General features: G+C 38.5%; 1 protein-coding gene across 1 annotated transcript; it reads right to left on the reverse strand.

Annotated features, from left to right (window-relative positions):
- Window positions 1-4521: 4521 nt before the first annotated feature.
- LOC115219068 (caltractin) lies at window positions 4522-21407 on the reverse strand. The gene is made up of 5 exons (XM_029789129.2): window positions 21253-21407; window positions 11878-12027; window positions 8757-8838; window positions 7141-7325; window positions 4522-4784 (listed from the first exon to the last, which is right to left on the reverse strand). The coding sequence occupies exons 1-5, from the start codon at window positions 21253-21255 to the stop codon at window positions 4695-4697; spliced, it is 510 nt and encodes a 169-aa protein (XP_029644989.1). The 5' UTR covers window positions 21256-21407; the 3' UTR covers window positions 4522-4694.
- Between the last annotated feature and the right edge of the window lie 5948 nt (window positions 21408-27355).

Genomic DNA, 27355 nt, shown 5'->3' on the forward strand with positions numbered 1-27355 from the left:
TGTTTCTACGGCTGGATGCCGTTCCTAACGCCAACCACTCCATGAGTGTAGTGGGTGCTTTTTACGTACCACCGACATAGGTGCCAGACGAGGCTGGCAACGGCCTCAGTCGGGTGGTGCTTTTTACGTGCCACCGGCACGGAGGCCAGGCGAGGCTGGCAACGGCCACGATCGGATGGTGCTTTTTACGTGCCATTTAAAAATCTTAACAGCTCATTATTATTCACATTTTAGCCTTGTTCTGTGTCATAAACACAGAATTTCAGTGGACTGTGCTAGACAGTAGTGAGATGATCTATCTGTGGTGACTGGGTGTCTAAGTGGTTACAATGTTGTTTGAGATCCTCATGTGATATTAGGGGAGGTAATTTAGTTGATTTATCCAGCAAAATAATATTTGCAGGTACTAATCCGACAGGAAATTATCAGAATATTTTGGGGATAATTAATAGAATGATCACCTAGCATGTAACAGATACATGCTTCAATCTCCATTATATATATTTTCTCTTTTTCTGTATTACATATGTTTTGTACGCTGGCATGGTTATTAGGTTAAGGAGTTTGCTTCACAATCATGAGGTGCATTATTTTTACTGTCTTTTATTCTAGCATTGGGAAACCGTGCATGCGTATCCATGTTTAAGATTATATCAGTCTAAAATCTGGTGTTGTAGTATACATAAGTAGTTTGATAAAGATCAACATAGGCGTAGGAGTGGCTGTGTGGTAAGTAGCTTGCTTACTTACCAACAACATGGTTCCAGGTTCAGTCCCACTGTGTGGCACCTTGGGCAAGTGTCTTCTACTATAGCCTCGGGCCGACCAAAACCTTGTGAGTGGATTTGGTAGACGGAAACTGAAAGAAGCCCGTCGTATATATATATATATATATATATATATCTTAGTGTGTGTGTGTATGTTTGACCCCCCCCCAACATCGCTTGACAACCGATGCTGGTGTGTTTACATCCCCGTAACTTAGCGGTTTGGCAAAAGAAACCGATAGAATAAGTACTAGGCTTACAAAGAATAAGTCCTGGGGTCGATTAGCTCAACTAAAGGCGGTGCTCCAGCATGGCCGCAGTCAAATGACTGAAACAAGTAAGAGAGTAAAAGAGAGAATCAAATAAGCAGTAGACTGTATTAACTATTGGGGTTGACAAAACCTCTTTCAGATAGTATCCCAGGGTAGTTGCAGTGTGATTACTTAGAATGGAGAAAAAAATTATACAGAAGAGGTTTCAGTTGTGTACTGAATACATTAAAATCATTTGCCAGCAGCCTCTACAAATTACCTGTATTTGTAAGCCATACTCACTCTTGCAACCAACATATGATCCTGTATGCCAGTGTTCAACCAGCAACAAATAGCAACAATATCTCCCTCAAATCCCACTTTATTGTCTGAATGAGGATAAAGTAGATAATATAGACACTTGGTATACACAAATATGTCAAAGGTGGGACACCCATGAAAATAAGTCGGCTTGATCAGTGCCATGTAAAAGTACCCATACCAGTAGCATGTAAAAAGCACCCAGCAGCACACTGTAAAGTGGTTAGCATTAGAAAAGCATCCAGCCATAGAAACCATGCCAAAACAGACAACTGGAGCCTAGACAGCTCCTGTCAAACTGTTTTATCCATACCAGCATGGAAAACGGACATTAAATGATGATGCTGATGGTGGTGGTAGAGAAAATGGTTGGATCTCTTCAGTTTGAAATATTAACAGGGCATTAAAGGTTCCGGTCGGTACAGGCAGGATTAGCAGATATGTGATACAGATACAATGTTAATAGACAGCATAGCTGGAAATATGTTGCATGCTGACAATGGAAGTTATAGTAGAATACCAAGGAAGACAAAAGAATCTGAGCTGAGACCTGAAGATGATGAGCCTCACAAACAATGATATCAGACTAAAATAAATGATAATATCCCATATTTGCAGCAGGCCCATCTAACTCTGTATGTACACAAAAATGAAGAATGAAATACATCTGTTGATTCAACTTTGTTGAAACAAATATAAATTATGGGCGCTGCTGCTTGTTTTCTTTTAATTAAGTCATAAATAAATAAAAAAAACACAAGTGTGATTTGCAAAAAGTTGTTTTTATATACACAAATATATCTGTACAACATTGGTTTCATATCAGCAGAGAAGACTGGTGGATTTGAACCTGAATATGCCATTTTATTTTGTTTATAAGTCAATGTCATATAGTAAATATCCTTTGGAAATAGGTTTCATCAAGAGAAAAATAATTATTTTTTGTTTTTTTTTCTTTGTAATAGACAAAATTCAGTGATGAAAGAGAGATAAAAAAAAAACATAAAAGAAATACAAAATAAATAAAATGTTATGTCAAAAATTACTTAAAAAATGACTAATTCTACCTTAGTAATTACATCTCCACCAACACCACCACCACAAGTCACAGCAGCAGTAGCATACTTTAATAAAAAACAAGGATTATGAAATGGTAGAGAAAGCGCCAACAAAATGTTTGTCTCTGTATAAGAAAGTGTCTAAATGTGACAGTTGTGTAAACTAGAACTCAAGAGAATATATATATTATAGGATGGACAAAGTTCTATTGAACATCCAGTGTAAATGTAAAACAAAAGAAAATTGATAAAAAGAAATCAAAAAGCAAAAACAAATATTCTGGGGGGTGGGTACATGTTTGCGTAGATGGAATGATTTAAGTTTGAGAGAAATTGCTTACTTTTCACAGCTGGATTACCTCTTCATACTGTTTACTCAACTTTGAAATAGAACTGAAGTCCACCCAACTGGAGCATATAAAGTTAGGTGCATTGCAAAATAATGGAACTAATGATTAATGACTTCAGTGATGGTGGTGGTGGGGGTGGGCGGTGGTCCCTCATTGTAATACAAAGTTAAATGATCTCTACACTACTGGGTTGTTGGAGCAACACTGAAGAGCCATTGACTGATACAAGGAGGAAGAATTTGACAAGAGACATGACAGTGAAGGGGGTGAGCCATGACTGTTACAGGGTGGATCAATTCATAAGTAACATTGAGGTTCTGTAGTTGAGATGAGATTCTTGGAAATTATTCCTGTAAATGGTTCAAGCCTAAAAGGATCTGATGAGTAGAGAGAAAGTTGTTTAAATGCATTTTGATGGAATTCAGATGTACATTTGAATATGCAAATGGTGTTGCTTGTATGTATTCAAGTGTACGTAAGCATGTAAATTAGCTTGAGTAAGATGGATTTGCATTTCTGTGTGTGTGTGAGTTTATATGGGGGATAAAAAGAGAGAGGAGGAAAGAAAAAATGAAGAGAATACAGGAAGGAGCAAAGGAAAAAGAATGTTTTTTTTTTCTAAAGAAGTAAAGGGCCTTTAAGAAAGGAGAAAAAAAGCAAAGGTTCAAGTAGGCATTGGTTTATATATATATATATATTACATAAAATGTTGAGGGAAAATAGAACAATGAAAATATAGATGAATGAAACAATATTGGTCCCAGTTTTAGGAAGGGCTGTGGTAAAGAGAGAAACAAAGGTTTGGTCATTCTAGACTGAGAGAAACAAAGTACCAGTAAAGAAGGGTTGCTTTATAAAATGGATGAAGAAAAGGTGGGGTTTCAGTAGATTGTCTTTTATAGAAACAAGGGGTCAATAGAGACTAGACTCTTTTAAAGAATGAAACACGGGATGTTGAAACTAGTCTTATATATATAAAAAAAAAGGGATTAGTATAGACTGGTCTTAAATAGAGAGAAATAATGGGTCAGTATAAACTAGTCTTTTTCATGATACGCAGGAATTCTTCTTGGTTCACTTCTCCATCATTATCCCGGTCAGCTTCATCTATCATTTCCTAGAGAGAAAAACAACATAAAAGGAAAAGTTGCAAAAGAGAATTTCAGATAAAACAGTGAATGCATGAGTGTGTTGTGTATGTGTGTGTGTAGAATAGTTGTTTATCATTGATCATTTAATACCCACTTTCCTACGCTTGCACAGGATGGACGAAATTTGATGAGGTGGATTTTTCTATGGTCAGATACCTTTTTTGTCGCCAATTCCTCACCTGTTTCCAGACAAGATATTATTTTCCTATGGCCACACATGCTTTTCACAGAAGTCTGGAAACAAACAACATTGCTTGTATGACAGTGATGCTCACTTATAACTATCATGTGATGTCAAGACGTGAGTACACACAAAATATAGCTAGGCATATTTTGCACAGTAAACTAGAAATGAACAACCTCGCTTGTATAACAATGATGCTTATTTACAATCATCACATAGTGTATGACAAGGGGGCATGTGTGTGTGTGTGTGTGTGTGTATATATGTATATATATATATATATTACATAAAATGTTGAGGGAAAATAGAACAATGAAAATATAGATGAATGAAACAATATTGGTCCCAGTTTTAGGAAGGGCTGTGGTAAAGAGAGAAACAAAGGTTTGGTCATTCTAGACTGAGAGAAACAAAGTACCAGTAAAGAAGGGTTGCTTTATAAAATGGATGAAGAAAAGGTGGGGTTTCAGTAGATTGTCTTTTATAGAAACAAGGGGTCAATAGAGACTAGACTCTTTTAAAGAATGAAACACGGGATGTTGAAACTAGTCTTATATATATAAAAAAAAAGGGATTAGTATAGACTGGTCTTAAATAGAGAGAAATAATGGGTCAGTATAAACTAGTCTTTTTCATGATACGCAGGAATTCTTCTTGGTTCACTTCTCCATCATTATCCCGGTCAGCTTCATCTATCATTTCCTAGAGAGAAAAACAACATAAAAGGAAAAGTTGCAAAAGAGAATTTCAGATAAAACAGTGAATGCATGAGTGTGTTGTGTATGTGTGTGTGTAGAATAGTTGTTTATCATTGATCATTTAATACCCACTTTCCTACGCTTGCACAGGATGGACGAAATTTGATGAGGTGGATTTTTCTATGGTCAGATACCTTTTTTGTCGCCAATTCCTCACCTGTTTCCAGACAAGATATTATTTTCCTATGGCCACACATGCTTTTCACAGAAGTCTGGAAACAAACAACATTGCTTGTATGACAGTGATGCTCACTTATAACTATCATGTGATGTCAAGACGTGAGTACACACAAAATATAGCTAGGCATATTTTGCACAGTAAACTAGAAATGAACAACCTCGCTTGTATAACAATGATGCTTATTTACAATCATCACATAGTGTATGACAAGGGGGCATGTGTGTGTGTGTGTGTGTGTGTGTATATATGTATATATATATATATATATAGCCTGGGACTATAGCAAAAGTCACTTGACCGAGTGCCATGCCACACAGTAGGAATGAACCTGAGACCACATGGTAAGGCAGCAAGCTTTTTAACCACACTATCATGCCTATGTTTATATGTCTTTATACATATTCATGTCTATGTGTGCATACATTGGAAAGATACCTGCTTGTAATAATTTAAGTGAGAGCTTGTTAATTGCTAAAGTACTTTCAGATGGAGCAGTAATTACAGCATTAACTTCTCTGTCAAGATTTGAGAGCTGCTATTGTTTGGCTCTGGCTCACTGCTGCTGCAACAAATCTATAATCAAAGGTGCTCCACCCATGACCATTCATCTTCAATCATTTTTATGATGAGTGTGCTGTTGATAGCAAAAAAAAAAGTACCCAGTACACTCTGTAACATGGTTGGCATTTAGAAGGGCATCGAGCTATAGAAACCTTGCCCAAGCAAATCTATATAGCCCTCAGGTTAGTTAGGTCCTGTAGAACTACCCAAGCCAGGAACAGTATGGAATACAAAGTTTTAAAATGATGATGATAGTGGACTTGTTGAGTGTTCCACCTCTGATAAAGGTAGTGTAGTTTATCAGGCAGTGAAGCATGGATCAGACTAACAGATAATACAGTTTTATATTTAAGAGATGAGGAATTATGTACATTTACAATTGACGGATATTTGTCCTCATCTTGTTTGTTGTTAATACAACGTTTCGGTTGATATACCCTCCAGCCTTCATCAGGTGTCTTGGATAAATTTTGAACCTGGGTTCTTATTCCTAAGGTATTTTTCGATGTTGTTATTATTATTATTATTATTATTCAGGTCACTGCCTGGAATCGAACTCGGAGTCTTGGGGTTAGTAACATGCACTCTTAACCACTACGCTATATGCCCATGGGCATATGTAACAGATAATTCAAGGCTGTAGAGTTAAACTAAGTGGAAATAGTCTCCCTCATTAGAGATTCACCATCAGCATCATTTAACAAACCCATTTCCATGCTTGGCATGAGACAGATAGAATTTATTGAGGTAAATTTTCTGCAGCCAGATGCTCCTCCTGTCACCAAACCTCACCTGTTTTCATACAATTTAATATTTCCCCCATGGCTATTTTTCTCACAGAAGACTGGAAATGAACAACCTTGTTTGTATGATCATCATTCTTATTTATAAACATCCAGTGATGTCTAGACAAGAGTATACACAAACAAATAATATTCATATGTATGTGAATATATTGTATGTGTATGTATGTGTGTGTGTGTGTGTGTGTGGTGTGTGTGTGTGTGTGTGTATATATATATATATATATATATATATATATGATAGATAGATTGAATAAGTACCAAGCTTTAAAAAGAAATAAGTACTGGGGTCGATTCATTTGATGAGAAACCCTTCACTGTGGTGCTCCAGCATGGCTGCAGTTAAATGACTGAAACAAGAAGATATATATATATATATATATACATATATATATATATATATGACAAGCAATAAGAGAAGGCACTTGCCCAAGGTTCTATGCATTAAGACTGCATTCAAGATCACATGGTTGGGAAGCAAGCTTCTCAACCAGACAGCCATGCCAATGCTGAAACGTTCTGGGAATGTTAATTACCAGAGACTCTCTCTCACCCACTCAGAACTACTGAACGGAGACAGATATTTATTGATTTATGTTTTTCTTCTATTCTTAAATATTTTCTTTTATTAACAAGTTGATGGATGGATGCTAAATTAATTTACACGACCTCTCAGACAAATGGAAGGTAAGGAAAACACCATTTCAAGATATCAATTCTAACACATGAAGGAATCTAATTCTTGTTAAACCCACCTGTAGTTCTTCATCTGTTAGGTTCTCTCCAAGTTCCTTAGCAACACGCTTCAGATTCTTAAATGAGATTTTTCCAGTTTCATCATCATCAAACAGTCTGAATGCCTTGAGGATCTCTTCTTTGGTGTCTTTGTCGCTCATCTTCTGAGACATGATGGTTAAAAAGTCATTGAAGTCAATGGTTCCTACAATAGCCAGTGGTCAAATACAACAAAATGAATATATTTTAGATGAAATTTTCATCTTTTATTTGTTTTAGTCATTGGACAGCAGAGAAGCTGGCACACCATGTTGAAGGGTTTTGGCAGAACAAATCAACCCCATTACTTAGGGGTTTTTTTTTTCTTTAATCAGCTATTTCTTCTTTCAGTTTCCTTTGCTGAACTGCTGATATAAACAGACCAATACCAGTTGTTAAGTAGTGGTAGTGTGTAACAAACACACATATATTATACATAATATAGACACACACATTATACAGAATATACAAACACACAAGAGGTTCTACATAGTTTCCATTTACTCACAAGGCTATGGTCAGCCTGGGGCTGTAATAGATAACCTCATCATCAACATTAATGGACAGCTATAAGCAAGAAAGTAACATAGTCAGATTTAACCCATGGTAATGTGGTTACAAAGTGAGTTTCTTAACCACACACAATTTTAATAAAGTCATTAATATATACTCACATATATATACACGTAAGTACTGACACCAGCCTTCCTCTAGATTCAGCTTCAACATAAAAAAACCCTCCACATTGCCTATCAGTTCTCTACATATAACCTTAACAGAAATATCAGTCCTTTACAAACACCTGAAACATCACAAAGACCAGCTACCTACATAATGAAGTTTAAGTCCCACTGTGTGGCACCTTGGGCAAGTGTTTCCTACTTGCCTTGGGCCAACCCAAAGCCTTGCAAGTGGATTTGGTAAACAAAATGAAAGAAGCCCGTCATATATATATATATATACACACACATACACACACACATATATGGGTGTGTTTGTGTTGGTGTCCCCCCCCCTATTGTTTGACAACTGATGTTGGTGTATTTACGCCACCGTACCTTAGTGGCTCAGCAAAAGAGATTGATGGAATAAGTACCAGGCTTATAAAGAAGAAGTCCAGGGGTTGATATCTTCAACTAAAAGGTAGTGCTCCAACATGACCACAGTCAAAATGACTGAAACAAGTAAAAACATAAAAGAATACACATGTTCAGAAATACATATTAGTTTTCATGCACCTTCTTACATGATACTATACAAACATATAAACCAGTGGTCCTCAACCATGGCCCATATGGCCCTTGTGGGGTGGTCTATACAATATTTTGTTAAAGTTTATGTCCAATAAATTGTTTATACTTCTACAATATGCAAAATATTTTAATATTTTTTTAATACAATTCCTAATAATATATAATTATAAAAATAGTATAAGATTTTTTTTAAAACATGGAATGGTTATGAGAGTTCACCTGAATAAAAGAATGAAAGGGGTTCCACAGGCAAAAGTGGTCGAGAATCACTGATATAAACGAAAAAATTAACTTCAAAATAAGGTCAGGTACGCATAGAAAATATGGTAAGTTCAAATACATACCAGTGCCATTTTTGTCCACTTGAGCTATCATTGATTTGATGTCCTCTTTCTTTGGTTCAAAACCAAGAGCCCTCATGGCAACCTAATGATAAAAACAATCATCATCATCATCACTACCACCACTACACTGAAACAATTACTTTTAATAAGGTTTTCATGCCTATCCTCACCTATGGTTATGAATGTTGGGTAATGACCAAAAGGATCTCTGGAATTAACATTCCTCAACAGGGGGTGCAGCTAGATCAAGGAATCTCTCCAGGTCAAGCTGCTTCTTCACCATATTGAGATGTCATAGCTCTGGTACTATGGACATGTAATTAAAATGTCATAGGAAGGAATCACAAAACAGATTCTTCAAGCAAAGCCAACTAGCAGGAGACCTAGAAGCAGACCATGGAAGGATAATATCCATAGCCCCAGTTGGTGACACTTGGGAATCCAATCAGACGGTATAATGATAGTTGCTTCTGATAAAGCCTTATGGATGAAATGCCCGAGGACACTACTCTGAGGAATAGTGAGCGGGATGGATAAATAGAAACAATTGTAGTTTGTTATGAATCACAGATGACTGTGAAATGTGATGCTTATTTATTCACATTGTTTTGAATTAATCATGAATTATTATCTTGTAGCACTGAGATTTTGATGAAGTGACAATTTATTTTTAGAATGACATTGTAGGGTAGGTGTGAGAGCCAGATATGGCTGGCTTGAACACAAAACATGTAGAATATTTGAGCCAGATATAGCTGGTTTAAATGCTAAAGGGTTAAGGTCCAGGGTAACTGCCCGCAATGGTCACATTTACCTATCTTGTCCTTCGGTTAATAGTAATTAAGGGTACAATATGTATGGCCTGTAAAATGTGCAATATGCCCTGGTCACCATTCTGTACTTAATGCACAATTTACAAAAACTGCCACACAGTATCTAACAGAATACAACAGGCCCAGACTACCACATTCAGCTCATAGGATACACCCAGTCTGTCACATTACAACTAACATACTGTTACACAATAGTTTACAAAGCATGTTGTATATATTTGTGTGTGTGTGTGTGTCTTTGCTTGTACCTTTGCTTAGACATCATCATGTGATGGGTTGTAAATGAGTTATGATCATCATACAAGCAAGGTCATTCATTTCCATCTTCCATGAAAAACATATTTAGCTAAGGGACAATATGAACTTGTCACAACAAAATTCTCCTCTAACCCATGCAAGCATGGAAAAGTAGACATCAAACCTTTAGCATTTAAACCAGCCATATTTGGCTTAAATATTCTACCTGATATATACTCAAATCAGCCAGATCTAGCCTCTTTACACCTACCATAAAATGTCATTCTAAAAATATATAACCTCATTATCAAAGTTTTGGAGTTATCAGATGATGTATGAATAATTCCAAACAATGTGAATAAACAAACATTTGACAGAGAAATCTGAATACTAATGGGTTAAACCTTTAAATTGGCCATATCCAGTCCAAATATCCTACATGTTTTTTTGTTAAAACTGACCAGATCCAACCTCTCACATCAACCCTACAATATCATTCTAAAAGTATACTGTCATATCTTTGCAATATTGAGGCTACAAGATAGTACCTCATTAATTCAAAACAATGTGAATAAATAAGAAGTAAACTCAACAAAGAAATTTGAATGCTTAAAGGGTTAAACAAACTAGATGTCACTAAAGCATTCACTGCCAACTACTTCAGTAATTCAAATTGAGTATTCATCATCATCATCATCATTTAGCGTCCGCTTTCCATGGGTTGGACGGTTCAACTGGGGTCTGGGAAGCCAGAAGGCTGCACCAGGCCCAGTCTGATCTGGCAATGTTTCTATGGCTGGATGCCCTTCCTAACACCAACCACTCCGTGAGTGTAGTGGGTGCTTTTACGTGCCACCAGTACAGGTGCCAGATGAGGCTGGCAAACGGCCACAATCGGATGGTGCTTTCAGAATGTCTCCATTCCTTCTTTGAGGATCTTGAAAGGCTATGAACAGTGTCTCTGCTCTTGAGACTAAATTTTGAAAAGAAAATATGCTAATTTGACAGGACCTGACCGTGTTGCCTTGAAGTATTTGATGGCCACAGTTCTTTCTGGCACAAGAGAGAAACAGACACATGCATACACAAGTAGAAATATACACATAGAGATAGAATAAGTGAGGAACAAAGAGAGACAGACATTACAATTTGTTAACTGAGCATAACTGATATAAACACTTTCCTAATCCTCATACACATAAAAAGAAATAAGTTCACATACATAGACAAGACAATGGGGTGTGTGAGAGAAATACTGCTTTTAAATTTTGGCACAAGGCCAGCAAGATCAGTGAGGTGGGTAAGTTGATAACATCAACTCCACTGTTCAATTGGCACGTATTTTATCAACTCCAAAAAGAAGAAATTTAAAGTCGACCCCAGCAGGATTTGAACTCAGATCTTAAAGACAGACAAAATGCCACTAAGTATTCTGCCTGGCATGTTAACGATTCTGTCAGCTCACCACCTTAAGAATGAGAGAAATATTAAAATGTCTGATGTCAGATAAGTCAATGTTCAATCAGTGATGCCAAAATGACTGTACCAATATATCTTCATACAACCTTTGACTCTGTAGTATAAATACTCTTTCACACACAAGTCAGAGTAACAGTAATACCACCGACAGTTCAGCACAAAGTCATTCAAGTCCTTAATAACAATACTATCTCTCAAATAAGTTGTATACATTCAAGCTTTAGTTACTTAGCAAGAATATTCTCTTCCATTTGCTAAAGAAAAAGAAAAGAACTAAAACAGCTACTCAGTAAACGATGAGCTGACATCAGAAACTTCTATGTGGCTATTTGATCTGCTAGAAATAGTAGCTAAATCTCTCTTGAATTACATCCTGCAGTCTAAAAGAGCAAAAAAAATGGAAAAGTCACATTGGATGTCACATTGAAGATACTTCTTAAAAAGGTAGGATGCTCATAATCAGAACACCTTTGATCATGGACTTGCAGGATTACAGTTGGTTTGAATTTAAACAACTTATCGAAAGTACTCCCTATTCTTGAGTCGAGAGAAATGTATGTTATTTACTCTACCTTCAGCTCTTTGGCATCAATGCTTCCAGAACCATCAGCATCAAACAAGTCAAATGCTTCCTTGATTTCCTGTTTCTGTTCCTCAGTCAGTTCCAGCTTCGGACCAGGTTTCTTACGAGGACCTCCAGCCATTGTCTTCTTGTAGCTGGCCTACAGGGTAGAAAAAAAAGTGGAGATAATCTGACACTTAGATGTTAATCAACGATAAACAAAACAATGTGTGTGTATGTGGAGGCAGTAGATTTATCTAAATATCATATATTTAAATAAGGACCCGAGTGTGATCGTTGCCAGAGCAGCCAACTGGCTTCCGTGCCAGTGGCATGTAAAAGGGCACCATTCGAGCATGATCGTTACCAACGTCGCCTTATTGGCACCTGTGCTGGTGGTATGTGTTAAAGGATACGAGTGAGTTGCCAGTACCGCCTGACTGGCCCCACTGCCGGTGGCACGTAAAAAGCACCCACTACACTCTCGGAGTGGTTGGCATTAGGAAGGGCATCAAGCTGTAGAAACTCTGCCAAATCAAGATTGGAGCCTGGTACAGCCATCTGGTTCGCCAGCCCTCAGTCAAAATCGTGCAACCCATGCTAGCATGGAAAGCGGACGTTAAACAATGATGATTAGCAGAATCATTAGAGCAACAGATAAAATTCCTAGGGATATTTACTTACAGTTCTTTTTTTTTGTTCAAATCCTAGCATTGTCAATTTTGTTCATCCATGTTGGGGTTGATAAAACAGAATACTGGTTAAGTACTGGGGCTGTACCCTTCCCTAAATTCATTGTATCATCATCACCAGATAACATCTCTGTTCCATGCTGGCATGGGATGGATAGTTTGACAGAATCCCATGGGTCTAAGGAGTGCTTCATGCTCGAGTGTCTGTTTGGCATAATTTCTATGGATAGACACCATTTCTAATACTAACCACTTTACAGTGTGTATTGGATGCTTCCTTTTGTGCCATCAGCATTGGTGAGATTGTTATGCAGCATGCAAAACTATGATCTCTGTGTGGAGCACCTTTATGCTAGGAGAATAAGGAGTAGACAGGTGTAACGTAGGAGCAGAATGGGTTTCTTGCTGATGAGGAAAGTTAGTTGCCTAAAATATTATCATCATTTCCTATCTGCTTTCCATGCTGGCATAGGCTGGATGGTTCAACAGGTTGGAGGACCATGTCTTACTCCAATGTCACAATTTTGGCATAGTTTCTGAAGCTAGATGCCCTTCCTATGCCAACCACTTCAATGAGTACATTTTTCATGGACCCCAGCACTAGTGAGGTTGCCTTAATAATTTCACTTCTAGTGTATTCAATGTCACATGTTTGGTCACAGGAAAAGAAATTACACATGATTTTTGTACAGAGTGACAACTAAAAGTTAGAGGGAATATCTCTAATGTATAATCACATTGACTTTTCTTTAGTAAGAAATTTATTTTAAAAAATAGATTTATTATAACTGCTTTATAAAATACATTGAAAAAGTTCACACATCTCAACCAAAACAAATTCAAAACAACCTTTGAACTTAGACTCATATAGGCCATAAAAATGCATTGGCTATCAAGGCAGCATAGTTGAAATCACAAAATTGTAGTTTTACGTGCATAAAAATATGTGTATTGCAATGAGCTGGCAGGATCATTAGCACACTGGACAAAATGAGCAGCATTATTTTTGCCTGTTTTTACATTCTGAGCTCAAATTCTGCTGAAGTCAACTTTGCTTTCCAACTTTTCAGAGTTGATAAATTAAGTACCAGTTGAGCACTGGTGTTTGATGTGATTGACTAGCTCCTTCCCCTAAAATTTCAGACCTTGTGCCTACAGTAACAATAATTATACAGGACATCTTATAGTTGCATGACTTGAGTTTTAAATCTAAGGATTTGTTGATCTAAGCATTCATTTAGTTGTACTTTATCACTGCTACAGATCTACACAAACATCATTCGATTTTGCGATTGTAAACATCACCAATGATATTCTTACAAATTTGCACTGATAACAGATCATTCTGGAGTATTCTTCAAGTTTTGAAATAGCTCCAGTTCTTATTGGGTACTTCTAGACATTGCACCTATGCTCCATAGGTGACTGGGTTATAGCCACCTATGTAACGCAGACCTCCCTTGATCCTTGGGGATGTAACTGAGCCTTGGTTTAATTCAAGACCAATTATTTTGGCATCAGTCAGTTTCTGGATAACTGAATTAACCCTTTAGCATTCAGATTATTCTGTCAAATGCAGTGCTTATTTATTCACATTGTTTCATATTAATCATGCATTATCTTGAAGATTCAAGATTTCAATGATGTGACTGTTTATTTTTAGAATAATATTGTGGGATAAGTGTAAGAGGCCAGATGTGGCCAGCCTGAACATAAAACAAGTAGAATATTTGGACTGAATATGGCCAGTTTAAATGCTGAAGGGTTTACTCAGGAATATAACAGAAAGTCAAAGCTAGCCTTTCTGAAATATGAACTCATAACATTAGTGGAGCTAAATCAATCAGATACAGAAAAGCATTCAGTCCTGCATTTTCCTGTGCTAACTATCTCAACGGTAATAACTACCATATGCTATTAAATTGTGGCAAACTCATTGATTTCTATTCCTTGTGAGAGATATATCTTTCATACCACAGGCATGACTGTGTGCTAAGACGCTTGCTGCCCAACCACATGGTTCAGGTTTAATCTCACTACATGGCACTTTGGGCAAGTGTTTTCTACTTTTACCTTGGGCTGACCACAGCCTTGTCAATGGACTTGATAGATGGAAACTGAAAGAAACCTGTTGTATGTATGCATGCATGTATGTATATTTATGTGTGTCTTTGTGTCTGTTTGTCCTCTCCACCATTGATAACCGATGCCGGTGTGTTTATGTCCCTGTAACTAAGTGGTTCAGCATTAGAGATTTTGTACTGGGCTTACAAAAAATAAATCCTGGGGTTGATGTCTTCAACTAAATCCCTTTAAAGCAGTGCTCCAGCATGGCTACAGTCAAATGACTGAAATGTGTAAAAGAATATCTTAGAGAAGGGCATGAACATCACAACATTTCACAATTTTGTCCCCACTTACTCTGAGACCTTGTAACTTATATGAGAATGTAATCTTAGATTAATATCAAAAGTCCAGTTTCTGTTAAGTGTTGAAACCATTTCACTTACTCAGCAAATGTTAGCAAAAGCATAAACATCCCATCTTCCTACTTCTACCCTTTCCTAACTATCACACATATCTACACTTACGTTAATAAATCACTTATACAAGCTAATGAGGTGGGGGAGTATGTGGTATGTGGTCATTCACACTTATTTTAATAGGGAAAGTCACCACAGATAATTTTGACCAAGAGACTCCTAAGACGTGGTCACGGCTGGAATGCAACTAATCATAAAATCTGCTAAAATAAGTTAAGCGCTGAAATGGAGTTAAACAATAACAAATGATGGTTACAACAGCAGTAAGACCAACAACGTTACTATAGCAACAACTACATTCCTAAACAACGTGTGCACACCAGTCTTGAAATAACATGTCTCGTCATGAAATAAACATTAATTACTTTGTACTCCAACAACGAAGTTAGGGAAAGATGTTATTACCTTAATATTAACAGTCATCAGAACATACTGCCCTATTTTTATGATACACAAAAGTACTGAAAGCCATCAATGTTATAGCATTAACAGTAATGCCACAAAAGCAACGGTAGCAACATCACAATAGCAATGTCATCATTACAGTGGCAACGTCATCACAATACTAACACCAATGTAACCCTAGTAATAATATCACAACAGCAACAATATATGAGAGGGAGCTGAAAAGTTCCTGGCTTTGAGGGTATGACGAAAGGCTTGGTTGGAGGTCCAACCTCCAAAGTTCTTTCAAAGGGCTTAGAAAAACTAAAGGACTGCTGCAATATGTGTGTGAATCTGAGAGGGGAATATGTTGAATAAAATCACAATTAACTGATCCTCCTCTATTTTCTTTTACTCAAAGCCAGGAGCTTTTCGGCACCTCCTTGTAATAGCAACATCATCACAATAGTAACAATATTGCAGCAACAACAATATCACAATCACAGCATCAATGTTGTAATGGCAGCATAAACATTACAGTAGCACTATCCTATATTTTTGAGATGAGGAATTATGTACATCATTTATAATGGATGGATAAGTCTCCTCATCTTGTTTGTTGTTATCACAACATTTCGGCTCATGTACTCTCCAGCCTTCATCAGGTGTTCTGGTGGAATTTCGAACCCAACCCTTTATTTGACTAATGGGGTACACCGTTCTCATTCATAAGCTATGTTGCCGATGTTATTTTTCTATTGATATTATTTTTCAAATCTCTGCCTGGGATAGAACTTAGAATCCAAGGGTTAGTAGTCCGTGCTCTTATCCACTAGTGGATAAATAATATCAATAGAAAAATAACATCAGCAACATAACTTACGAATGAGAACAGTGTACCCCATTAGTCAAATAAAGGGTTGGGTTTGAAGTTCCACCAGAATACCTGATGAAGGCTGGAGAGTAGATCAGCTGAAACGTGATAAAAACAAACAAGATGAGGACACCTATCTGTCCATTATAAATAGTTACAGTAGTAGTAATATCACAATAGCAACAACAAGGTATGTTTCTTTACTACCCACAAGGGGCTAAACATAGAATGGACAAACAAGGAGAGACAAACGAATTAAGTCGATTACATCGACCCCAGTGCATAACTGGTACTTAATTTATCGACCCTGAAACTGACTGACTGACTTGACAGCATTCACCCGGGGTGGGTTGAGCTGGCTTCATTCATCCTCAATGCTGCATCTCTCACAAACGCCGACCAGGCCTGGCGATTTAAGGCTAACGACCGCGTGATCTCCAACCACTCCTTATTCCAGTGGCGAACGCTGTAGATATGGGGGCCTAGGTTGGGTTCCAGATCAGCCTTGACTGTCATCAACCAGGTTTTCATTGTCCACCACATCGCTTTCGCCAACCCTGAAGGGGAGCTGGGGCAATTGCTTCGTAGATGAATTCTCCTGGTTGACGACGGAGGGCATGACCCAGCCAACGCAGACGTCTCGTTAGGATGACTTGTCGGAGGGAGGTGATTCTGCACTGGTGTCGCACCGAATTGTTGATGCGACCCCGAAAAGATGAAAGGCAAAGTCGACCTCGGCGGAATTTGAACTCAGAACGCAACGGCAGACGAAATACGGCTATGCATTTCGCTCGGCGTGCTAACGGTTCAAGATAGCAGTAACAACAATGTCACAACAGTAATATAAGCATTGCAGTAGTAGTAGCACCACAATAGCAACGTTATCATCACAGCTGCAACAATGTCTCGATAGCACATGACAGTGGCAACAACTCTGCGATAATAACATCACAACAGCAGCATTGACATTTCACTAGTAATAGCATAATCGCAACAACAATGTCACAATAGCAACCCCAGCAGAATAACAGCAATGCTGCAATGGAATCATAAACACATAGCAACACAAACATTAGATTAGCATCATCAATCACACGATAATAGTAACAATCAGTCAATCAAATCAGCTATTCCTCATCTACCATTGCTGATAAATGCCTTCTCCTCATCTCTCTATAAATTTTGGCTTTTGGGTATCCCATTTCCAAGTTTTATAATAGTTCCAAGTTGTTGCTGTAGGATAATTCAGATGTTGCATCAACACTATGAGGTGGTATCAAAATTTCCTGAACTAGTTCTGTAAAATGCCAACAGATGGCAGCACATTGATGTGTGTGCAGAGTGACATCATTGTGTTTACTTCGCAAGTTATCCGATTTGTGTTTTTGTGATTACATGTATGCTGTAGTCTGTGATTTTTGTCATGGACAGGAACAAAAAGCTAACAGGGAAGTCTGCTATAGAGACACTGAGCATGCATCAGCAAGTGTTATGTATGCAATGTTTTGTATGGCATAGATGCTTCATAAGTGGAAGAACATTCCTGGAAGATGAGGAGCTATCTAGAAATGCAGTATTGTGCATTAAGAATTTGACCCCATGGCCAGACTGTCAATCAAGAGTTCTATTGTGACATTTTGAAGTGTTTGAGGGAGGGCATTCAGCAAAAGCAACTGGATCTGTGGAGCGCAAAGACAGGTGTTTCTCGCCAAAAACAACATGGTATCACTTCTGCATCCGCCCTATTCACTAGATTTAGCACCTATGGACTTCCATCTTTTCCCCAAGATGAAGATGCAGCTCAAAGGTTACCATTTTTAACACCATTGCTGTGATCCAGAGAGAATCACAGAGGGTCCTTGGCTCACTTATGGAAAATGACTTCCAGGACGAATTCCGAAAGTGGCAGGAAGACTGAGACTAGTATATTGCTGCACAAGGTGACTATTTTGAAGGTGTTGGGCTTCTTTCAATTTCCATCTATTAAATCTACTCCCAAGCTTTGGTCAACTGGAGGCTATAGAGATGACACTCACCCTAAGCTGCTCTGCAGTGGAGTTGAACCCAACACCGCCGGGCAGGGAATCAAGCTTCTTAACCACACCCGCATGTACAGCATCAATATAGACAGGTGCAGAGAAGTGAAGAGGCTGTTTTTTTTTTATATGCTTTTCAATATGCAGGTTACAAATATGCAAGCATAAAGAAAAAAAATTTCTGTTCAACTTATCCTCTTTTAAATCAGAAACTAACTAAAGCTAAGGATTTACTGCTGCATTTTAGCCCATTGTGCTTAGAGAGCTAAATAAACACCTTTTCTTGACAACGGCATTTAGGGAGCTAGATGAATATACTAGGTATTAGGGAGATAAGTAAGACCTGTTGTAGATAATGGGTGTTTAGGGAGCTAGTGCCATAGTAGACATGCAAAGCATATAGGGGACCAAGAAAACATGACCCCCAAATTAGGATTGAATTTAGGGGACTTCAAATGCACCTATTTGTCTTTTTGATGCCACTGAAATGGCCTGTGTAAGTAACTTTTTATCATCATAGTTACAAACACAGCATCAAATATGGCGTCTTGAAAAATGTTTTGGATAAAAAATAAAAACAAAAATCCCTTAAAAAAAACATGCTTTGTTTATCTTTCTTCCACCTGCAACACTCTGAAACGTTAATGCTCAAAACATGAATAATTCAAAGACCTGTCATTATTTTTGTCAAAGAATAACAAAAAGCTTGTGAGCATAAATATAAATGTATGTGTGTGCGTGTATATATGGAACCTGCAGAAGAGGTAGACCCAGGAGGACATGGGATGAGGTGGTGAAGCATGATCTTCAAACACTGGGCCTCATGGTAGGTAATGACTACTGACCAAGATTTTTGGCAATATGCTGAGCTTGAGAAGACCTGTCAAGCCAAGTGAAATCATAGTTGTGGCTGATGCCAGTGTCACATTATTGGTAACCATGCCACCGGAACATAAAAAGCACCTTTTGAGTGTTGGGCCTTAGGGAGGCAATGATAAATGACCAAGACCTTCAGCAATATGCCGTGCTTGTGTAGAAGAGCCATCAAGCCAAATGAAATTGTAGTCGTGGCAGATACTGGTGTCACACAACAGGCATGTAAAAGCATTTATTACACTCTTGGAGTGCAAGAATCAGCTGACTAACATGACATGAAAGGTCCCTATCAAAATTTGAAGGGGGTATTTGCTCCAAATAAAGAAGGGTACGCTCCTATTCATTTCACATAGACCATAGCAACATACAGAAACATTGGGCAGAACATTTTAAAGATGTATTTTGTAAGATACAAAAGTAGAGATGATCTCAATCAATAATATCCTCCAAAGACCGGTAATTGACTCTTCTGCATTAGATCCATGAGGAGGCTACAGGGATACTAGCAGTTTGGCAATGCACACACACACACAGTTAAGTACTCATATACATGCAGTTCTCTAAACGAACAAACTGAGCAACGAACGGATTTTCTGAAGGAAATTAAGCTCGCATAAAGAGCTGAAATCTGATCAGCAAACTACAAGCAGACTATGCATGCATATAAGTGACTGTGAGTCTAATCGCTGAATAAGCTGAAATTGAACAACAAATCACAAGTAGACTACGCACGCGTACAAACGCTGGTAGAACGTGCACAAACGGCTCGTTAACGTTCAGGTACGGACATCATTCAGCTTGCAAGGTTTCAGGTTTTATATATGAAATAACGATATGGCTCATATTTGGATCGACAGAAGCATGACAAAGGATAAAAAAACGCGCGCGTGCACACACATATATACATGCAAGTAATATATTTATGTATTTGCTATTGATAGATGAGTAAAAAAAATACATTTCATGTGTTTATGTGGAGTTTGCCCTGAAACGGATTACCTCTGTTTATATCCATTTCAATTACTCAAGTAACGAACAGGCCTCCCGAACAGAATTATGTTCGTATATATTGACCCCACTCGGTATGTGCGCACGAGTACACACTATATATGTGTGTGTGCGTGTGTGTGTGTACATATAAGCATAGAGATATAAAAGTAGAGATGTCGACAGTTAGAGATAAGGATAAGAAACTTTCGTAACTGGTCATAAAACTTTAAATGTTTGGGTAGGGGAACCGGAAATGAGATGATACCTCTGTGTACAATTAAGCGACAGATAACAATGGGTATTATAACCGAAACCATTATATATATATATATATATATATATAAATATAAATTTGAGATAATTAGACTGATGGCGTTCAGAATTTTGCGTCTATCGCTAATCATAACACTGCATTTAACGTAGACTACCACGTATGTAGTTACATAATATTTTTCTAATTTACATTTACTGACACCCACTCAGCGGCATGTCTTTATATATACATATTGTTGTTGTTTTTCGGCAAATACAAACTTCTATACCATATGGCAATCAACAGAGGACGTTATACATATATACATGTATATTAAAAGCAGTTATAATTGTAAATTACAGCGATACCATCTGCTTCATTCATTTTTTTCCTCTTAATATCGAACACATTCATTTAATATTAATGAAGACTGTAAGCTAGCTTACATAAAGATAGCTAGCAGTGTGTTTATTTATAGCAGCTATTCCATCATCAAAAAAAGGGCTCCACATAGGTGCAGGGTCTGCTGTTACAAATAGCAGCCAAATCTCCCTCAAATTTCACCCTACCGCCTTAAGAAGGAAGGACGGACTGAATGATGTTGTTTTCGAGTATAATGCTTGAATAAAACATCATGGCTGGAATGTGCAGTCATTGGTATACTAAATAGGGGCCAACATGGCTCTCAACAATAAGAACAACAACAAAAGGTGTAAGATATTATAGGAGGTACTCACCATATTGTTAGGAGTTCTGTTGACTGTTGTTGTTCTTAGAGATGACCTAATCTCGTTCACGTTGGTTTCTCTCGCTGATTCACGAGAGATGTTAAAATCTCCTTAGAGGTCATTCTATACGAGATTTTGATTGCATGTGGTGTGTCTCTCTCTTTTCTCCGTCTCTGTCCTCATCTCTTCTGTCACTTTCTTATTTTTTCCCGTTCATTCATTCGTAGTTGGGTGATATTTAACTACAGGACAGCCTTTGACGAGCCGACTTGTGGATCAAAGGTTTCCAGCCGTAATCATCCCGATGCTTTCATCAAGACAACTGAAGTTGAATTTTCTCCGTTGTGACGGGGAGTTTTCCAATTTATTTTCACCACGGCTTTCGATATGATTGAGAAGCTTTTTATGACAAAAAAATTTTTGAAAATTTATAATTTTTTTCACACATCTCTTTCCCTAAAACCCCCTCTGGAATGGGTATGACCGATTTTCTTTAGCATTACTCACTTAGAAACGACTGGAGAAATCTTTTCGGTTAAAAAAAAAAAAATTGAAAATATTTTCTGACGAAAAAGTCTGTGATTTAAGGAACATTTAACTGTTGTTTGTGCTACATCCCACGACCACCGGGTAATTTCGTCGTTTCTGTCACTCTGACGTGTATTGATGTTCTTCAATATTTTTCTCCTCATAAACATATTTTATGGAATGATGATGCAAAAGTAACACACTAGTTCTGTTTAGCCCAAGGATGGTCCATCGCTGGGATTTAAGCACCAAACGAGTCTGTTTGCGTGTATGTAGGGGAACACATTTACTAACAGAAATGTACGCTATTAAAATAAATTATCTTTTACATACCTTTTTTTGGCGATGTTTCGTATGTCGTAGATCAGATTTCCGTCGATTTCCGTAAAAATTTTTTATTTTTTTACATAAGTAATGAGAGCGAAAGAGACTAAGAGGAAGCGATTTTACGACGATAAGGTTTTCTTTGAAGTCGGCCTGTGTGCGTTTGATGGGGTGTGGGAGACAGACAGTATGTTGTGTAAGTGAAGTGCTTCTGTTAGTGTGTGCGAAGAGACAGAGAGAGTAATGTGTGAAAGAGAGAGATAACTGATTTTTTACTCGGTGTATGTGTATATGTATGTATGCATGTATGTGTGTGTGTGTGTGTATGTATCTATGTATGTGTGTGTGTAAGTATGTGTGTGTGTATGTATGTATGTATGTATGGCCGAAAGAGGGTGGGACATTGAAATTGTAGCAGTCGTTTTGATAGTGATTCCTTTGGTTGTTCTGTTGATGACAACTGATGTGCTTGCTTATATTAAGACCCAGAAGGATAGATATATCATTGAGAACAATAAATTTAGTTGATTTAGCTTATGGTGTACTAGAAGAGGTTAGAAAGGGTCAAGTGGTGAAGACATTATTTCGGCCTAGCTAAAGGCATCTGGAAAATGTAAAACTGCTGCCAGAGAATAACGATTCGCGACACATTAAACAAAAAGGTTAAAACAATATTTTTTTTTTTTTTACTGTTTTAGTCATTAGACGGCGTCCATACTGGAGTGCTTATTTTTTTAAAGTCTGGTACTCGTTCTATCGGACTTCTTTTGCCGAACTGCTAAGTTATTTATTTTTAAATGGCATCATTGAAATAAAAGAACAGTGGTGTGGGCTAAGTCGGTGGAGCGTTCGACAAAAAGCCACGCGCTCTTTTAGCTGTGTGTCCGAGGGAATTTCGAGTTGAGAATTTTTAGGGATATGTTTCCTTGCTTCAGTCAATAGATTGCGGTCAAGCTGGGGCACTGCCTTGTTGAAAAAATAGTCTTTCTTCTTCCAAACGTAATTACAAGTGTTCCAGAATATGGAATAATTCCTTAAAATAACGAAAGATAACGAAAAAAAAAAAATTCATTTTAATTGTGGCAGTTATTCCGAAGGAGCGATGGTGGGAGGGGGCAAGTTTGTAAAAACATGAATTTTTGAAAATTTTTTGTTACAGTGCAAATTACAGTGCAAATTAATCGCCATATGGGTGATCCTTCGGTATTGATCTGCATGAATGTCAGTCATTTACTCTCTTTATCAGCTTAGTCCCTTTCTCTGTCATTATTGAAAATTGTGTGGTGAATGTCTACCAATACCGAAAGATTGCTTTACAGGTGTTTTAGATTGTCTTACATGTGTTTTCTTGTAAAAATGACAGCAAAAAAATAGCGAGAAAAATTGAAGAAATTCCATTTTGTGTGAGACAGTTATTCGGAACGAAATTCTATCGTGTGCCTTAAACATTTTGAGTTCAAATCCCGCCACGGTCGAATTTGCTGTTCGTCATTTCGGGGCTCGATAAGATAGAGTACCAAGAGTACCAATCAAGTACTGGGGTAATCGATTGCTGCTCTTCTCAGGAGCCATAAACAAATACACGTTGTCAGTTGACGTAAACGGTACCAGAACCGTAACATCGCCTACTTTTCTAGTGCATAGTTTTCTAGTGTATATATATATATATATATATATTGATTGATTGATTGATTGATTCTAGTTTCAGCTCATGAGCTGAGGCCATGCTGGGGCACCGCCATTTGGTGTTGCTACATGGTTTTACTTCACGAATGCTTTTTAGCAACTGCCATTTGGTGCATGAGAGAGTTCGATGCAGCTGTCCTCATCTGCACCTCCTGCCGTGAAGTTGGTTCATCTGGGACACCTGACAGGAAGAGATCCAGTTTCATTTTAAAGACATCTGCATCCACCCCATGCAGGTCTCTTAGGTTCTTCGGGAGGATATTGAAGAGCTGTGGGCCTCGGAAGCCCAGGCTATCACAGTATCTTGTCCTACATCTTGATGGCAAATTTGGAGTCCTAGGCACCACGCAGTGGCGCCCAGTTCTGGCATTTGTGTAACTCTCGATGCCAAAGTTCAGGACACTTCCTCCAGGAGCTTCCAGATGTATATTATGGCATATCTTTCCCGCCTACGCTCAGGGAATATAATTTTAATCTCTTGAGTCTTTCCCAGTAGCTTACATTCTGCATAGAGGCTATCTTCTTCGTGTAGCTTCGTTGGATCGCCTCAAGTTCTGTGATCAACTTGACACTGGATGGTGACCATAGCTGAGAGCAATAGTCAAAGTGGCTTAAGACAAGTGTCTTCCAGAGGACCATCATGGTTTCTTGTTCTCTTGTTCTAAAGGTTCTAAGAATCCAGCCAGCCAGCCGTCCGTCTACATTTCATCGTCATTTTAGCAACATGTACATGAAAGGTCACGTCATCACTCATGTGAATACCCAGGTCACGCACTGATTGTGCCTCTGGGATTGCAATCCCTCCGGGTCCAGTGTATTCATTGGGTATTGCATTCAGTTTTGCATGCTGATAGTATAAAGCTTGAAACTTTCCAGCATTGAACTGCATGCTATTCTTTTCAGCCCACTTGTATATTTCGTCCAGCTCACATTGCAGGTGTTTAGTGTCCTCAGGGTTCTGTATTGCCTGTGAAACTTTTGTATCATCTGCATAACTTGTGATCGTGACTCTCTGCGTGGCTGAGGGCATGTCTGAGAGGGCCATTATGAACAGTAGTGGTCCCAGAACAGTGCCCTGCGGAACACCGCTCACTATTTGTGTGTTAATGGAGGTGGCCCCATTGGCTACTACCACCTGACTTCTATCCTTCAGAAAGTCATGAAGCCATTCTCCCAGTTTTCCAACTATGTTGAGATCACGCAGTTTGTGACATATCATTCCATGATCGACTTTATCAAAGGCCTTTGCAAAGTCGAGATATATCACTTCCACATTTGAGTGGTTGAGCAGCCGTTTCAGCACCCAGTCATAGTGTTGTAGGAGCTGAGTTAAACAGCTTCTCCCTGGTCGGAAACCATGTTGGGTGTCGGGCAGCAAGTCATTCTCTTCAAGGAAGGTGATCAGCTTCCTTCTGACTATTCGTTCCATGACCTTGCTGATGTGTGAGGTCAGAGAGATAGGTCTATAGTTCTTGGCTTCCGCTCTGCTACCTCCTTTATGAATGGGGCATATTTTACCTTCCTTCAGTTTTCCTGGAAGTTTGCCAGCTGCAAGGAAGCTCTGAAAGAGGAACTGCAGTGGTCTTGCTAGGACTCTCTTACATGCTTTTAGGAGGATTGCCGGGAATCCATCGGGGCCAGTAGCTGAGTCTGTTTTCATTTCATCTATAGCCTTGGTTACATCGTCTTCCTTTATATCGATGTAATCTATCGTCGCCGCCTCTGATTTTATATCTGCAGTGGTAAAAAAGTCAGTTGGATTGGTGATTTGGAGATGCCCAAGGGGTGGAGTGAAAACACTCTTGAATTGCTCATTCAGTATTTCACTTACCCTCATTGGTTTTCCTGTAAGTGTGCCATCCTTTTCGAGGAGTGGCCCTATTCTACAGTGCACTGTAGCTGTTTCTTTGGCATACCTGTAGAAAGCTCTGGGGTTAGATTTTATGATTTCTATAGCCCAGGTTTCTTTGTCTGCTCTTTCTTTTCATGGGAGAGTTGCAGACATTTTTCGATTTCCAACAGTTTATTTTTAGGCGGGACTTTTCACTGCTTTCAATCTGTTTGTTTAGGCGATTTGAAAATTTCGTACGCCGTCTCATTAAAATTTTCCTCTCTCTGGGGATTTTGTTCTTGTGTACAGTGGCCTTTCTCTCTGGGACACATTTGTAGCATATGGCTTGCATTACAGACATGAATTGTTGAAGTTTCACGTCGATGTCTGGCGAGGAGAGACATTTAGGCCAGTTTTGTTTGAGGATCTCTTTCTCAATTGTTTCCAGTTTGCCTTATGGTAGTTCAAGCTGGAAAGATTTTGAGGGTTTCCTGTAGGCTGCATGTCCGTGCTCTCTTTTGGCCCGTACATGGTCAGCTCTATCATGTTGTGATCCGAGAGTAGTGTCGGTGTCACTTTCACATTATGGATGAGATCCATTTGTCATTTGTGAAGCAGAGATCCAGTGTGTTACCTGCCCTGGTTGGTTGGAGTATTACCTGCTCCATGTACAGGGTGTTGATGAGGTTCAGGAGGGACCTCGCCTGTCCTCGTTCACATCTTGTCATTCCTGGGAGAGAAAGGCCCTCGGGCCATCTGACATTGGGCAGATTGAAGTCTCCCATAAGAAGCACACCTATGTGTTGTTCTAATGTGGTTAGAATTTCTTCTATTTTTATAAGGCAATCTTCAAACTTGCCCACATGGCTTGGGGCATCTGGAGGGCGATATGTAGCACACACAACTACATCAAGTTGCCTAATATGTACAATTAGTGTGTCACACACCGAGTTTGAGTATGACAAGAGGACCTGGGGTGTGAGGTCCTCCCGGATGTACATAGCAACACCTCCATGACTCCTTTCTTTCCTGTCGGTCCGTAGTACAGCATACTGTGGTATATGTAACTCCGCATCTGCTATGTCCGGTTTCAGGTGCGTTTCCGTAAGTGCTATGCATAAGGCTTGATTGCATGCAACAAAGTCTCTCAGGAACGGGATCTTTGTCCTGTTACTGAGTGTTTGCAGTCCTCTGATGTTCAGTAGGAGCATCGAGGTGAGGTGTACGTTGTTGCCGGCGGTGTCCATCCTGTGTCTGTTTGCTGTGGTGGTCTGGTATATAGTGGGTAGTCCCACCTGCGGGCTTGGGTTTGATGAAGCCAGGTCAGCTGCTGTACAATCTTTTGTGCCATGCACAAAAAGATTGTTGCTCAGCAGCTGCTCTTTCGACAACATCATGTTGGTGGTTTGTGGCGCGCACAACATCTGCGTACCTCCGCTTTGGGGCAGGTGGTGCGTGGTCCATCCCTTTTCTTTGTGTTGATGGTTTGTCCATCTGCCTCGTGTCTCTGTGGCAGGGTCCCCGATGTGCATATATGTATGTATGTATATATATATATATATATATATATATATATATATATATATATATATATATTATATATATATATATATATATATAATATTTAAATTGAAGGAAGGTATGTGTGTGTGAGATATATAAGCACTCCAGTATGGACGCTGTCTAATGACTAAAACAAGTAAAAGAAAAAAAAATATTGTTTTAACCTTTTTTGTTTAATGT

Source organism: Octopus sinensis, linkage group LG14, assembly GCF_006345805.1.
Source record: "Octopus sinensis linkage group LG14, ASM634580v1, whole genome shotgun sequence".
In the NCBI taxonomy this organism is placed as follows: domain Eukaryota; kingdom Metazoa; phylum Mollusca; class Cephalopoda; order Octopoda; family Octopodidae; genus Octopus; species Octopus sinensis.